Below are 16,450 nucleotides of genomic sequence, written 5' to 3'. Positions count from 1 at the left end.
CCATTTGTCATATAACTACTCTTTCCAGCCCATGGTTTCTTCATGCACCGTCGGAGGTGTTGGAAAAGTTTAAAATAAAACACTCATGCTTTAAATTTTTGAAGAAATCGGAAACCAACAGAAAAATATTCATTCTAAATTCCGTATGTCTGAATAGATTAATAAATTTTTCGATGATGCCATTTGACCAAATTTCAAATTTCTAGAAAATATTTTTAAATTTTTAAATTGTGTAATTCATAAATATAATATAAATTAGGCGATTTAAAATAATTTTATATTTTCAGATTATATAATATCAAATTTATTTTTAGATTATGTAATTTAAAATATATTTAAAAATTGTATAACTTAAAGTATTTTTTCATTATAAAATCATAAAATTAAAAAATAAATAAATAAATAATATTAAATATAATTTTTAGTTTTAAATTACATAATCTAAAATGAATTAAGTCCAAAATATTTTTAATATGTAAATAATTTTAACTTTTATCGCAATGAAGATGCTAAAAGAAATATCCATGAGAAAGTAGGAAAAAAAAACAATTTCCTTATAATTAAGAGCCTTTGGACAGATATGCTAAAAGAAATACTTGTTACACAAAAAAAAAAATGTTTTCATGTTTTGCCTTACCAAAAGTTGTCCTAGAAATTATATTTGTAGATATTATGTTTTCAAGTTTGTATATTAAATGATAATATAAACATTTTTCATACATACAAATTAAACGGTATTATTAACCAATTATACTTGTAACAATTTTGTATGACCTTTTTTATGTCATAAATATTATTTAACAATCATACTTGTAAAAATTATCTGTCACTTTTTTTTTTGTCGTGGATATTTAAATAATGTTTTAAATAATTATAATTATAAAACAAAATTAAGTAATTATATTTAATAGCTTATTTTAAAGTTTAAAATTATATATATGATCGAAAAATATTGCATTTCCTAATACTGCAATTTTCATTTTCGGTTACCTAGAATATGGAATTAATGTCTTATTCTGAAATGAAAACGTCTAGTCTTGTAAGACAGAGAGGTATTAGGCGTGAAGTTGGAGGACGAACATGAGTGACAAAGGTAGGAACAAAATGAAGGAAAAAAATGTGTAAAATACTTTTTTATATTGGTCATGAAATTAATCGGTATAAAAAAGTCTTTTATATTGTTTAAATTTATATACGGTATAAAAAGTATTTTTTTAATTTGTATAAAAGTTTTTACACATGTAATTATGTAATTTGAGATTTTTAAAATATGCGTAATATATTCTAAATATATTCTCTGTGTCTTCTCATTATTTTTTAAATTGATATATTTTATGACACTTGATGCTTGCACATTTCGTGCATGGATTATTAATTCTTATGTCTTAACATTAAGTTTTGTGATAGAATCTCTCAATTCCACCATTATATATATATTTTTTCTTTTTGTGCAGTTTCCTTCCATTGGTAGTGTGTTCATTTCTACATTCTATAAATTATCTTTTTTCTCCAATATTTTCATATTAGGCTAGCATTCTACATGCCCTGTATTACATAGACTTGATGATAGAGAAGGTTATCAGAAGAAAAAAACATGAAGATGAAACTGTTATTTCTTACCCTAGGAATGTGTGTTTTTGCTTATTCGCCTTGCGTGTGGGGTAGAATGGAGCTTCATGCAGCTCCAAGATTCAATGTTATTGACTATGGTGCCATCGGAAATGGTGAAACTGATGATTCCCAAGTATGTTTCTCACTTTCCTTTTCTTCTACACTCCAAAATATATCATTATGTATTTGTGGATGTTGATATTTTGATAATTCTTTTTAACAACTTTTTGATAATAAGATATATGTCATTATTTAATTAGTGAGTTTGAATTTATGTTTAAAAAAATATTTGAAAGAGATCAATCATATATCTTATTAAAAACTTATAAAAGAAAGTTGTTAAAAGAAACTTTTTCCAATTAAATTATCACTATATGTTCATTCTTGAAAGATTTTATCCCTATATTAATTTTTGGAAAATTCGGAATCTACGTAATTTTCAAATATTTGTTTTTGAAGGAGCATTATTTCCACAAATTCTTAAGTTAAGAATTGATCACTGGGTAAATTATAATTATATAATGTCATAATTTTATTGGTACTTAAGTTCTATCGAAATTAAATATTAATAAATTAATTTAATTATACATACGGTTTCAATAAGTTTTCTTTTCAAAGTTACATAACATTAATTAATTTTCATGTGTTTAATGATTAATTTTAATTTTTTAAAAAATCAGTTAAGAAAATAAACAAAGTTAATTAAAGAAGTCACCGAATCCGTTCCATTCACATCACTATTTTTTTTTAAGGAAGTGTTCTCTTTCATTTTTATCTCAATACAATTATCACTAGAATATCCATGTATATATTTTTTTGGCATAGTAGATAAAAAAAAATGTTAATTTTCAGGACTTACTTTCACTTGTATAATTTTATATAAACATTGATATTTGTTTCAATACCTACTATTTCTTATTCATTATATAACTTAATTAAGTTTGGTTAGGTAGAACTATAATAGAGCTAGCTACTCTTATATTTGAAACAAATTATTTAATCCGTATACACTAGTTATATTGAGAGGCTTAAAATGATTTTAAAAGTACTTTTAACCTTTTCAAAAATTACATTCTTCATTTAATTGAACTAAATCAATTGAGGAGTAAAATGATAACTAAAACATTTTCAATATACTGTCCTTTTTATAATTATTTGATATCTCGTTATGGTTTATTTATGTTTTAAATTTCTAGCGTTTAATGGATGTTTACGGACATTTTGAGGATAATTATTTTTAATGAATACAAAGTGTCTTTTCACTTGGTATTCAAAGACAAGCACCCGAAAAAGTATATTTCCAAATGAATTTGTAACCTGGCTTTACACATTCACTAGTTATTCATGATTAGTATTATATTATTTTCAATTAAACAATAATTTTTAAAATATATTCGACTAATTAATGTAAAACAAATTGGAGTTACCATTTACTTAATTATAGTCAAAGCCTTTTACAAAACTTTCGAAGTTAATTTCTTTTGTATATGATGTCTTATTTGAACTTTTGATACGTGGAAAAAGTGATATTCTTAGGATAAATGTTAACAATTTTTTTTAGGGTTAAATATGTTTTTAGTTCTTATATTTTGGGACGATTTTGGTTTTAGTCCCTCTTTCAAATTAAGGTACAATTTAGTCCTTCAACTTTAGAAAACTCTGGTTTTAGTCATTTTTACCAAAAAATTTTAACTTTATTTGCTGTTTCAAGCACATTTTATTATAGCATTTGAATTGTTTACACTGTTTGACACATTTTTGCTTCAATGTTAACTGAGAAACCTGTTTGAAACCGCAAATAAAGTTAAAAAGTTTTTGTAAGAAAGACTAAAACCAGAGTTTTCTAAAGTTAAAGGACTAAATTATACCTTAGTTTGAAAGAGGAACTAAAACCAAAATCACCCCAAAATATATAAGAACTAAAAACATATTTAACCTTTTTTTTTAATATTTTTTTAATAATAGAACATCTGTTATAATTTTTTTAGTTTGTTTAAATTTATTTTAATAAAATATTTGAAACGGATCAATTGTTCGTAAAAATAAAGTTTTTTCCTTTCTCTTATTTGATATAATTTAAAACTATTTTGTTTGTTAAATTGTGAAGGCTTTTCTGAAAGCATGGAAAGACACATGCAATGCAAGTTATGGCACTCCAACACTTCTCATACCCAAAGAGAAAACTTTCATGCTGCAGCCTCTATTGTTCAGTGGTCCCTGCAAGCCTGCAATCGTTCACATTAAGGTTAATAAATACCTTTATTATTTTATAATCTTTTAGTTTAAATATATTTTTAACTAAATTATAAACCATTCAATCAATGTATTTTAAGAAAGTTATGAAAAATATTTCCTCTAATAAACTGCATGTGAAAACAATATTATAATTTATTGTAAAATTTCGTTTATCGTATAAAAAACACTTCACATAATATTTTACATTACATTCGTAAAAATTAAATTCTTCGTAATTTAGTTTAAAAACTAAACACAAAACATATATAATTCTAATATTTTCAACACAACTAAAGAATAAAATATTGAGTACTTTAAATTTTAAATAAAATGTTAAAAGGATAAGAAGAGTGCTCAGACTTTTAATTGTTTGCTTATATAATTTAAAATAAAATTAGTATTTGAATCGATGTAATACTTCGTATAAATGTTTAATTTTAATTTTATGACTTAAAAATCATATAAAATAAATATTTATCTGTGCCTAAATTATAATGTAATTGTTCCAATTTTCATTAAAAAATATATAAATTTTGATGATAAATAATGTGAGACAATATATTTATTTTATGAAATAAATTTATAAGTAAGTTTTAAATTAAAAAAAAAAGTTGTTACGGAAATCTTGATAAAATAAAGAAGGCTGAGAAAAAAAAACAAATAAGATATTAGCATAAGAGTAATAGTTTAATTTGTATAGACAATTAAGATATTACAAGAAAATCCTTAAATAATAATTAATTTTAGAGCCAAAAAATAATTGATCATTATAAAAACTAATTTAGAAACAAATTCATAAATTTTAGTATTTAAAATAGTATTTATTATAAATAAAAAATTATAATTACTTTGTGAATTAGACTCTAAATTAAATAAGAACAATATAGACTTTAATTCTTTGATAACAAATTTTAGTAACTAATATTAGAGACTAATTTAAAGTCTAATTTATAAATCAATTATAGTTTTTTATTTATAATATATTTATATTTTTTAGTTTATAGATTAATATTTAAATTAATTATGCATTTTTTATTTTTAAAATTAGATGGTATTTAAGGATTTTTTAATCAACAAATAAAAGGTTATATTTAGCAGCTCGCATAAAAGTAGTGGTAAAAGGAAATATCATAAAAAAGTGTTGCTAGCACTCATCATAATACAAATATAAAGACAGTAAAATTTTAAAGCTATACAAGAAAAGAAAATCTTAAATTATATGTACAAATTGTAACGATAAGGTCATACGGTGATTTTGATGAAACTCCTAACCATTTAACTTCATACCTTATATTCTGATGACAATGAATATATGTGTAATAAAAAATATTATTTCACATACTTAAATTTTTTACATTTATTTAAAATTATTTTTATTTTTTTTTTCTTAAAAAAATATAAAAATTTATATTTTTATGATTATTTTATCTTTATATTCTGTGTCAAATGAATGTAAAAATGTATTATGGTACCATTACTCATATGTAATATGTTATTTATCTTTTTCTTTGATAGCTTAAGGGAATCATTATTGCTCCAAAGAACATTAAGGGTTGGAAATTGGGAAAAGGTACTAGGAAGGCATGGATCCGTTTCAAGCGTATAAATGGTCTTGTTATTCGTGGAGGAGGACAGATTGATGGCCAAGGTGCTCCATGGTGGAATGCCTATTTCAATTCTGAAATTAACAGACCAACTGTAAGATTTAATGTTTTTCTTTTATTTATTTTTAATTATTGTGATTTCTATATTTTTTTTTAAAAGATTTGATGTGATTCTGTAATTATATGAGTTAATTTGTCGTGAAATTAGGCAATAAATATATAAAAAAGTGGATGATTGTATATGAAAATATAATGATTCAATATTTTAAAGTATATGAAAAATATTTTTAATATATTAAAATAATTGTATTAAAAGTACAACACAAAACTTAGCACAGAATGTGAATTTGTTGATATGATATGATATATATGCATGCAGGCTGTACATTTTGGTGAATGCAATAATCTATTCCTGAGTGGATTAACTCACATCAATAGTCCGAAAAATCATATAAGCATAAACAGATGCAATGGATCCTTCATCTCCAAACTTCATTTTATTGCACCAGATGAAAGTCCCAACACTGATGGGATTGATATCTCTTATTCATCCAACATTCTCATCAAGAATTCTAAGATGGAAACTGGTAAAACTGCTTATCTTGTACAGAAAACACAACGTGAGACATGAAATGATAGAAAGAGAAAGAAACATTATTATTATTTGGTTAATGAGATATTATATAGTTTTATTGTTTACTTAAGGGGATGATTGCATTGCCATTAACCATGGATCAACCTTCATAAGCATAATTGGTGTTTATTGTGGACCTGGCCACGGCATCAGGTAAGTTGAAGTAAATTTCTAGTTTCACATTGATTCAAGTTATTATTAGGTCAATATTATGAGACTATTTGGGATCCATGCATATAGTATCGGGAGCTTAGGAAAAAATGGAGCTCATCATACAGTAGAAGAGATATATGTACGAAATTGCACCTTCAATAGAACCACAAATGGAGCTAGAATCAAGACATGGATAGTAAGAATAATACTATTGAGTTCATGTTTTTTCTTAATTATTTTTTCTTGTCTTTTTAATGTTTCTTCAAAAATACATTGATTTTGATATATTAAAAATATTTTTGGTTCCTTAAATCAGGGAGGTCAAGGATATGCAAGAAAGATCACATTTAAGGATATCATAGTTGTGGAAGCTAAAAATCCTGTAATTATTGATCAACAATACAACCCATATGATAGTGCAGAAGCAGTGAGGGTGAGTGATGTTATGTATGATAATGTGAGGGGAACCTCAAGTTCTCCACATGCAATCAAACTTCATTGTGACAAAAACTTAGGTTGCACCAACATTGTGTTGAAGGGGATTAACATAACTACCATTGCTGGAAAGAAAACTTATGCATCATGCAAGAATGTAAAAGGGGTGTGCTCTTTCTGTAATCCCCATGTGCCATGTCTTTCTCACTCCTGAATTATCAAATCTATCCCTTTATGTTTTAGTGTTTTATTTTTCTTTCTCTTCTGTACTCAAATGTTGATGGAATAAATGATAGTATAGCAAATGCTACAAATTTTACCATTCTTTTAGTACTTAAGTTTTGCTTTATGAAATAGATTTTTGAGATTGGGGCACATAATATTAAGAATCTAATACATAAATTAGATTCAAAGGGAAAAAAAAAAGTTATTTTCTTATGAAACATAAATAATAAAATAAATATTTCTCGTTAGGTTAGATGCTTTGATGGTGATCTTAAGTTTGTGTACTTGTAAAACGTCTCAATGGTGTAAAAATAAGTAGTAAACGTAAAAGAGAGAGGAGAGAGGAAAGTCAAATCTATCGGTATCAATTTAATTCATGCAGCTCCCAAAGCTCTATTTTAAGAAGGGATAAACTGTGGAATAATTTTTTACCAATCACAGATTGATAAGTAATTAATGTTTAAATATTGTCAAAAAAAAAATGTTGTCTAAATATAATTATCCTGAAGTTTCTCACGTAAGGAGTCAGACAAAAATTTCAACTCCAAAACCTCCTTCTCAAGTAGGTTAGGGTTTTAACTTCAATACAAAACTTTAATTAAATTTTAAAAACAATATAATTTATATATATTTATAATTTATTGTGATTTTACTCTCTCTCGTATTATATATATATCTATATATATATATATATATATATATATATATATATTTATTTATTTATTTATATAAATACCTATAAAATAGAGAAGTAAAAACAATTGTTTTTTATAAATTAAAATTAATTTAAACGTCATTATCTTATTAAATATATATTTTAATTAAAGTAATTATCTTATTAATTTCATTCTATTTGTAATATTTTTATAAATTAAATGTTATTTATTTAATTATTTCTAAAACTTAATATGATAAACTAAAATAATTATTTATAGCAAAAATAATATTTATAAAATTAATAAAAATCATTTATATTCATTTTTATAATTAGGGTTAAATATGTTTTTAGTTTCTATATTTTGGGGCGATCTTGGTTTTAGTCCATTTCCAAACTATGGTACAATTTAGTTCTTCAACTTTAGAAAACTCTGGTTTTAGTCTTTTTTACCAATTTTTTTAAACTTTATTTGTTGTTTCAAACATGTTTCATTATAGCATTTGGATTGTTTACACTGTTTGACACATTTTTGCTTTAATGTTAACTAAGAACAAATAAAGTTAAAAACAAATTGGTAAAAAAGACTAAAACCAGAGTTTTCTAGAGTTGAAGGACTAAATTGTACCATAATTTGAAAATAAACTAAAACCAAAATCGTCCCAAAGCATAGAGACTAAAAACATATTTAAAGCTTATAATTATGATAATAATGATTTTTTTTTAATTTGTTTTTTTTTTAAAAAAAACTAAAACACAAACATACATATATATATTTATTGAGATAGTGATATATATCCTTCAAGCCACGAGCTTTATAAATGTTTGACCTTCTTCTTTTCGATAAAATTGATAAAATAATAATTTTATTTAAAAGAAAATTATTTAAAAAATATATATGAAAAAAAAAGAGAATCCTTATATATATAAAAAAGAGAAAAATTGATAATAAAATATATAAAAAAGTGCATTCTCTAAAAAAAAATTCTTTATTAATAGATATAGATGTTTAAGTAATATATTTTATATTATTTGAAAAATATCATCTGAGTCATAAGAATATTTGTATGCTCTCAAATAAAATTTGTGAATTAATAACTTCGTACCATAATAATATTCCAAAAAACTTAAATAACAGTCCACGCAAAAATTATAAAATTGACTTAATTTGTTTTTATCTGTACTTAATCTATATTAGGAACATTAATCAGATTAATACATTATGTTTAGTGGCAGAAAGTTCTGCTAATAAATGAAAGGCTTAAACCTTTTTTTGTCCCTAAGTTAAGTTCTGATATTCTGTTTAGTTCCCGCTTTTAAAAATGTCAACCTTTAGTCCCTATGATATGAAAAATGTATCAAATATTTTGTGATTTGTTAACGGGAGGTGTTATGAACAACAAATCATTTAATGAAAAATTTGTTGTTCATAACACCTCCCGTTAACAAATCACAAAAATATTGGATACCTAGGTATGAAAACTTGTGATTTGTTAACGAATAGGACTGATTTGATACTTTTTTTATATCATAGGGACTAAAGGTTGACATTTTAAAAAACGGGGACTAAACTGAATATCAGAACTTAACTTACGGACCAAACAAGGGTTTAAACCTAAATGAAACAATAGACTAGAAATTAGGCTCAAGATGATTCAATTCGGAACCCTATGTTTTGGAACAGAGCCAAAAGTCAATTTTATATAATAAATATTTATAGAATTTTAAGTACCAAAAATAAATATCTATCTTATATAATAAAAAAAGTAATTAAATAATTTTGGTCCATCAAATATAATAGAATTATTTTTAAAAATTATAACACTCAGACTCAGAACAAATTAGAATTAATTACACTTTTCTTACATTTAAAATAAAAAGAAAAAAATTCTAAAACAAGGCCAATGGGTTAGTCCTAACCCACACGACTTGGGTGTTGCTCCCTGCACCTCCTGAAGTGGGTTTTGCTCCTCCCTATTATTTTAATTTATTTCAAAAATATTCTACACCTCTCTACTATTTTTTTTATTCCAAAAATACCCTACACCTCCTCACTATCCTTAAAAATCTTTCTCTTTCTCCCTCTACATTAATGAATGGAGTATTTAAGTATTTACATGACTCAAATTTTAACTTGTGATATATTTTCTTAAATAAATTTGATTCAATCTTATTTTCGCTGTTGAATATATTTTTTTTCTTTTCAAATTACTTAATAAATGGTAAATTTTTGTTCTAAATTTCTAGAAAAATATTTATATATATGTGTGTTTCTCTTACATATAATATTTATAAGTTTTTACATTATATTATGTTTTAACTCACTGACATGCTTGACTCAAATAATTTGAATAAAATATTTAATTTATTAAATAAATAATATAAAAATATTATTAAATACTTAAAATATAAAAAAAAGTTATTTGTTAAAGATTTAGAATTTATTTAGTTCTTTCGTCATTATAAAGTTAGTATATAATAATAATAATATATCATTATTTACTATCAATATTATTATGTTTATTATTTTGTATTTGCATCTATCTTTTAATTTATAAAATGAAAATGGTAGAAGTAATAATATTGAAGTTTCCTCTTAATTTTATATTTTGTAATATATCACAAATTCAAATCTAAACCATGTAAATGCTCCATTAATGTAAAGAGAGAAAGGGAAAGATTGTTAAGGATAGTGGGGAGGTATATGGTATTTTTGGAATAAAAGAAAATAGTGGAGAGGTGTAAAATATTTTTGAAATAAATTAAAATAGTGGGGAGGTGCATGACCCACTTGGGAAGGTGGAGGGAGCAACACCCACACGACTTTTATAAATATTTTGGCCCTATGACTTTTTCTATGAGGGGGGTTTTTGGTCTTGTGGGCTTTTTTGACTCTAACCCACGTAGATCAAGGCCAAACCATATTAGAGAAGCCAAATTGATAGGTCTAGTCAAATCTGATACGAGGTTTGTAGATTCTAAATTATTTTTCATCAATACCATATATTTTTATGTAATATAACTCGTTAATTAGTCATTAATATTATATATTTAGTATATTTCAAATATATACGGCTAATCATTCATAAATGTCATATATTTATGTATAATATAGGTAATTACTCACATTAGTTATCCGAAGTGCATTTACCCGATCCACTCACATTATGTCCTTACCCAATGGTTGTCTGGTAGACAAATCCTCTGTAGTACATCTAGAATCCTTCTTAATTTTTTTTTAATCACCATAAACATTATATTTATTATTTTTTAAAATCGATATTTATTAAAAAACAAAAATAAGTATATAAATATAAATACAAAGGTATAAACATAATGAATTTGAATTAAGGAACACGAGAAACTTGAAGTTTTATATAAAAAATATAAACACAAGTTTGCAAGTATATATGGTGTAGTTTTTTTATTTTATAATTGTTTATATTTGAAACTTTTAAGTTCATACATGAATTTTTAATATGAAAAGGGAGGCTTAGATTCAAAAGTCAACGCATTTAAAATTTATAAAAAAATATTATAAAAAAAAAAATGTTATTTTACTTATAAAACATGTTTTGCTTGGCTTTTTAAATAAAAATATATTTTTATGTTATTCTTAACATTTAATAAACACAAAAGCATAAAAAATCCAATAAATAATTTATTTAAAAGTTCTATAACAAATTTTTATATATACTTTCATTTATTATTTTATATTTTAATCTATCTTTTTCTTTATAAATATAAAGTTTAACTTTTTTAAATAATAAAAATACTCATAAAAATAAGTTACAAAGTAATGTAGGTCAGTAAATCATTTTCCTTTTGAAAATCCTAATGAAAATTTAAACTTGTATCTGAAAATCTTTAGACATAAAGATTAAACTTACGTTAACCCATCTTAAATATTACTCCCTTAAGACTGAAATGAAATCAATAAAATGAGACTAATAAACTCTAATTCCAAAACATTCAAAATCAGGAAATCCTAAAATATTATTTTCGCAGTAAAATTGATAGCCCAAAATTGAGAATCCTAAATCTAGAACGCCTACCATCTCACATCAAGAACACAGCTCTCACCAAGACGTGCTCACCCTCACAGCCATTCTTCCTCAACCAGCCGTCGCTCAGAGCCAGCCGCCGCTCAGGGCCATTCGTCAGAAGCCACCATCGATGTCCACTCCACTCACAGTTCGCAAGCACATTCTGGTTGCTTAAAGTGTTCCATCACCTTCTTCAAAGCAGAACGGTGTGCAAGAGCAAGCTTTAGCTATATTGGAGAGGAACGGTGTCAGGTATTTACTGAGCTAGACACAGTTAATTTAAAAACCTTAAATTATAGTTTATTTATATTTTTTAAACATAAAAAACTTAAACTATTTTTACTAAAATCTACTTTTATTTTCAGTACAGAAATTTCAGTTTTCTTATTTCTTTTCTTAATCACAGTTAACTTTTTTCTATTTCCTTTCTCCATCTCAATTTCCTACTTTCCTATTTCCTATTTCCTATCTCCGGCTGCCGCCAGGGTTGTTGAAGGATAGTCGCTGTTGAAAGCTTTGAAAGCTTTGCTGCACTCCACCGAATTGTTAAAGACTCTTCCACGTGGTTGAAGGATTTGAGAACACTTCTTGCTGTAAAAAAAGACAAATCTGCAAAAGGTACGTTTTTCCCTTTCCCTTTCAAAAGAAATTGAAAAATCTTGCCATATAACAGTGGAAGAACGAAGGAAAAGAGGGGGAACAAAAGACGCCGTTGAGGCGGGAGCAGGAGGACGCCTGAGTTCCAAAAGGAGTGGATGGAGTTGTCGGTAGGGGAAGAGGGCGAGGGCGGGAGGCCGTAGCCGAAGAGAGAGTAGTCGTGGAAGGACTGGACGCGGTGGACGGGCGAGGGAGGGGGTGGAGAAGAGGCCGGGGTGGGTGAGGGGGTGGTGGTCGAGGGAGAAGTTGGCGGGGGAGTTAGTTTTGGCGGCGAGGAGGGTTGGGAGGCGGAAGCGGCGGAGGAGGAGAAGGAGGTCGGAGAAGGGGTGACGCTGGAGACGACGTGACAGGGGAGGAGGAAGGGATCCAGGGGACGACGGTGGAGGGAGGCGTTGGTTGGGGGATGCAGTTCAGTTTCTATGAACTATAATTGGTTATATAATTCAGTAGTTGTGTAGATATTGCAGTTTGTCCACCCTGATTTACCAATTCTTGGAAATTTTATCACATTTATATCACGGTTAAAGCTACCACATGTCATAAAAATTACTACTTTTTACTATGGCTTTAATTACAATGGTCATGTAACATTTTATGTGACAGGTATTCTTAATGAATACTTTTTATAACACAAAGTACATTTTTCTATTTATTCAATTCCTTACTTACATAACAAATACCTACTTTTAAAGTTTGATTTTTGTAAATGCTTTAAAATTTCAATGAAAACTTTCCATTTAATATATAAATATTAAATTTATAATGACTCGTTTTTCTTATTTGATTTCCAAGAAAAAAAAGAAGAAAATCTCACACACACACACACATATATATATATATATATATATATATATATATATATATATATATTATTAAGAATGTTTTCGAGTTCCTTAAAAAAAATAGAACATTTTAGCATGCAGGTGACCTTATATAAGTTATTAAAAATATAGTTAACTATAATTTAATAGTTACTTATTGCAGATGCAAATTGGTACATGATTAGGGTTTTAGTTTCATTTCCTTAGTTAAAACCCCAGAAAAAGAGACGGTAAAAAACCCTACACCCGCCATGGCACGCTTGTCCCGGTCCTCCGCACCGCGCCTCCTTTACGCGCTCTGCTCCACCTCGTCGCGGTCCCCAGCAGCGTTCCTCCTGGGCGGTTCCTTCCAGCTCCGGCAGTTTTCGGCTGGTAACGCTGCGCGTTCGAAGTTGGAGAAGGATCCATGGTGGAAAGAGTCGATGGAGCGGCTCCGCAACATCGGTATCTCGGCGCACATCGACTCCGGGAAGACGACGCTGACGGAACGGGTTCTTTACTACACGGGTCGGATCCACGAGATCCACGAGGTTAGGGGCAGGGACGGCGTTGGTGCCAAAATGGACTCTATGGACTTGGAGAGGGAGAAGGGAATCACAATTCAGTCTGCTGCCACATACTGCACTTGGAAGGACTATAAGGTTTGACTTTGTTGCTGTATATCTCACTGACTGTTGGATTGAAGTAGTTAGATAAAGTTGGGGGAGTTGGTTATGCTAGTTGATTTCTAATTGAATTAAATTGGATTGAATTTTGAGGTGTATAGCGGTTTTGAATTTTACAATAACTAATGGTTTAAGATTCTGATTGGTTGAAAGAGTTTAAAAATTGTTCTAGTGACAATGTGTATAATTTAAGTTTCATTTTACATTTCCAATAAAATTGGAAGAGATGAAGAGTTTGTGACGTTAGCCAAGTTCAAATTGAATCGAATTTTGAACTAATGGAAAACAAGAAAAATAAAAGGAGAATTTAGATTTGTCCATTTGAGTGCTGCTGTTGCTACTAATTTTATTATTAGTATTAATTATTATGATTACTTATTGAGTTTTAATCAATTTTGAGGTGGTGGTAGTGAGGTTATGGAGTACCAGGAATCAGAGTTTGGACTTTGGGTGTTGTTATTATTATCAATATCAGTGTTAGTTGTGGTTATGATTATTTATTACTTGTGAAAAATAAAAGATTGAAGAGTTACTCTGTCTCCCGTCGTGCATGGTTGAAATGGTAGGGGAATATAGTGAAACCGAAATAGGTGTTAAATCAAAGCAAATTGTATCTTGAAGTCAATCAGAAATGTTGACAATTTGATGGACAACTTGTTTTTCTTGCTTGTAGTATGCATATAAGGTAACTGATATATTCTTCTAGCCATTTGAGGAAATGTATTTTTTCCTTTCTTTATCTTGCATATAATTTATATTTAATATCCTGGGTAATGTGTTGTTGCAGATTAACATTATTGACACACCTGGTCATGTTGATTTTACCATTGAGGTTGAGAGGGCTTTGCGTGTCCTTGATGGTGCCATTCTCGTTCTTTGTAGTGTTGGTGGGGTGCAAAGTCAGTCCATTACTGTTGATCGGCAAATGAGAAGATATGATGTTCCAAGACTTGCATTTATCAATAAACTTGATCGGATGGGAGCAGATCCATGGAAAGTGTTAAATCAGGTGCTTTTGAGATTTATGGAAGGCATTGTAGACAACACTATCTTTGTTCATGTGCCATGTACACAATTTTAATTATTCCCCTTGTTAGGGATATGAGTTGATTATATTAGATATATGCTTTGATTACATTAAATTGGTAGATATGATTTGATAGATAAATATCTTACCAAGTATTTCCGATGATTTGGTATTGAATTTTGTTCATCATTTATTGTATCCATTTCACATTCTAAATAAGAATACTCATGTGTGTACCCAACACATGGCATTCGATATATTTCTTCTCGGCCTCTTTCTTCTCAACATGGTACCAGAGTGGTACCATCCTCCTTGATCTAAATCCTTCCAACACCACTTTTACTGTTCCAGTGGTGTTTGAGAAAGTGGGTATTTTAATAAAGTTGGTTTTCAAATTCTTTTACAGGTGTTTCTTAATAAACATTGGTCATCAATAAAATTCATCTGTGACCCTGTTTTTTATATGCAGAGGCTTTCCTATCTTAATATTGATTTTAGCATTATGCGAGTCAAACTTTTAGTTTTATGATTTATTGACCTCTAGATTTGTTTTATACTAACCCTGTGCATTTTAAAAATTCTCTCTGCCTTATTTAGATTTAAAATTGTTATCTTTTTGAGAGAATTTTTTGTTTTATTTTTGTTTTTTTTATTTTCCAGGCTAGATCTAAGCTTCGACATCATAGTGCTGCAATGCAAGTTCCAATAGGTTTGGAAGAAAATTTTAAGGGACTTGTTGATCTTGTGCAGTTAAAGGCCTACTATTTTCATGGTTCAAGTGGGTAAGTTTCAAAACCTTCTGCATTTTGTGTTCCTATGTAGAAGTCTCCTCTTGCATTATTCTTTTACTTAAACTATTGCTGCTTATTGCAGTGAAAAAGTGGTCTCTGAAGATGTGCCTGCAGATATGGAAGCATTAGTGGCAGAAAAAAGACGTGAACTTATAGAAACTGTTTCAGAAGTTGACGATAAACTTGCTGAAGCTTTTCTTGGCGATGAGACCATATCAGCTGCTGATCTTGAGGTGTGTAGAACAATTATTATTTTCATAGTATTTTTTGTTAAATATTTGATTCATTGAGTCACATGAATCATATTTGTTTTACTAAGCTCTATCATTTAGTTTCTTAGTCTGTTGTCTTAAAACAAGGAGGACATGATGGTTTGAGCATCCTAGATGTGCATAAAAAAAATAAGGCATATATATCTGTAGCTTGTGATGGAGAAAAGGCATTATTTTAAAAGAAAATCTATTCAAAGTCCCTATTTTCCCTTGATTAATTTATCCTAACACAGTTTAGTGCAGTTCATCTGAAAATTATAATAATGTTTGTACGTTAATGTTTTAATTTGCCACTTGCTTTGCCCTTTAGTAGGAGTGAAACAGATTTTTTACAGTCAACAGCAGTACTACTCTCTGCTTTATCATTATATGTGATAAAAGAGTAAAGAAGGGTAAAAGGGTGTAGAGATTGTTGGAAGTCCCACATCAGCTAGAGATAAGGCCAATTTATAATATATAAGTGAGGTGCAGACCTCACCTTACAAGCCGGTTTTGTGGGGTTGAGTTAGGTCTAAAACCCACTCCTAACATGGTATCAGAGCCATGACTAGAGCCCATCCTAGCGATTTCTGTTGTCGTTGGGCATATTGTTCCACCCGCTATCGGGCCGCTATCGGAC

General features: G+C 28.0%; 2 protein-coding genes across 3 annotated transcripts in view; both read left to right on the top strand.

Moving 5' to 3' along the window:
• Positions 1-1,600: 1,600 nt before the first annotated feature.
• Positions 1,601-6,886, top strand: LOC106758338 (probable polygalacturonase At3g15720). The gene is made up of 7 exons (XM_014641271.1): positions 1,601-1,744; positions 3,719-3,856; positions 5,362-5,544; positions 5,830-6,037; positions 6,156-6,237; positions 6,325-6,433; positions 6,554-6,886. Exons 1-7 carry the CDS (start codon positions 1,601-1,603, stop codon positions 6,884-6,886), a joined length of 1,197 nt encoding a protein of 398 aa, XP_014496757.1.
• A 4,680-nt stretch (positions 6,887-11,566) lies between these two features.
• LOC106759222 (elongation factor G-2, mitochondrial) overlaps positions 11,567-16,450 on the top strand; it is a 30,963-nt gene continuing 26,079 nt past the window's right edge. The window contains exons 1-6 of one of the 2 annotated variants that reach the window (XM_014642281.2): positions 11,567-11,850; positions 12,084-12,216; positions 13,240-13,717; positions 14,529-14,750; positions 15,429-15,550; positions 15,642-15,792. In XM_014642281.2, the coding sequence (XP_014497767.1) occupies positions 13,328-13,717; positions 14,529-14,750; positions 15,429-15,550; positions 15,642-15,792 (885 nt within the window). In that variant the 5' untranslated portion in view covers positions 11,567-11,850; positions 12,084-12,216; positions 13,240-13,327. Of the gene's footprint in view, positions 11,851-11,993; positions 12,217-13,239; positions 13,718-14,528; positions 14,751-15,428; positions 15,551-15,641; positions 15,793-16,450 lie in introns of those variants that run through there. The other variant, XM_014642280.2, reaches the window with a different exon arrangement.

The sequence above is a fragment of the Vigna radiata genome, chromosome 4 (assembly GCF_000741045.1).
Source record: "Vigna radiata var. radiata cultivar VC1973A chromosome 4, Vradiata_ver6, whole genome shotgun sequence".
Lineage (NCBI taxonomy): Eukaryota > Viridiplantae > Streptophyta > Magnoliopsida > Fabales > Fabaceae > Vigna > Vigna radiata.
This window is presented reverse-complemented; position numbering and strand designations above follow the sequence as displayed.

Bases quoted from the DNA above. Each gene is read 5' to 3' on its own strand.
- LOC106758338 (XM_014641271.1), top strand. From the start codon at position 1,601: ATGAAACTGTTATTTCTTACCCTAGGAATGTGTGTTTTTGCTTATTCG. The intron at 6,038-6,155 runs GTAAAACTGCTT...TGTTTACTTAAG, and splicing joins GAATTCTAAGATGGAAACTG to GGGATGATTGCATTGCCATT. The intron at 6,238-6,324 runs GTAAGTTGAAGT...CCATGCATATAG, and splicing joins GGACCTGGCCACGGCATCAG to TATCGGGAGCTTAGGAAAAA.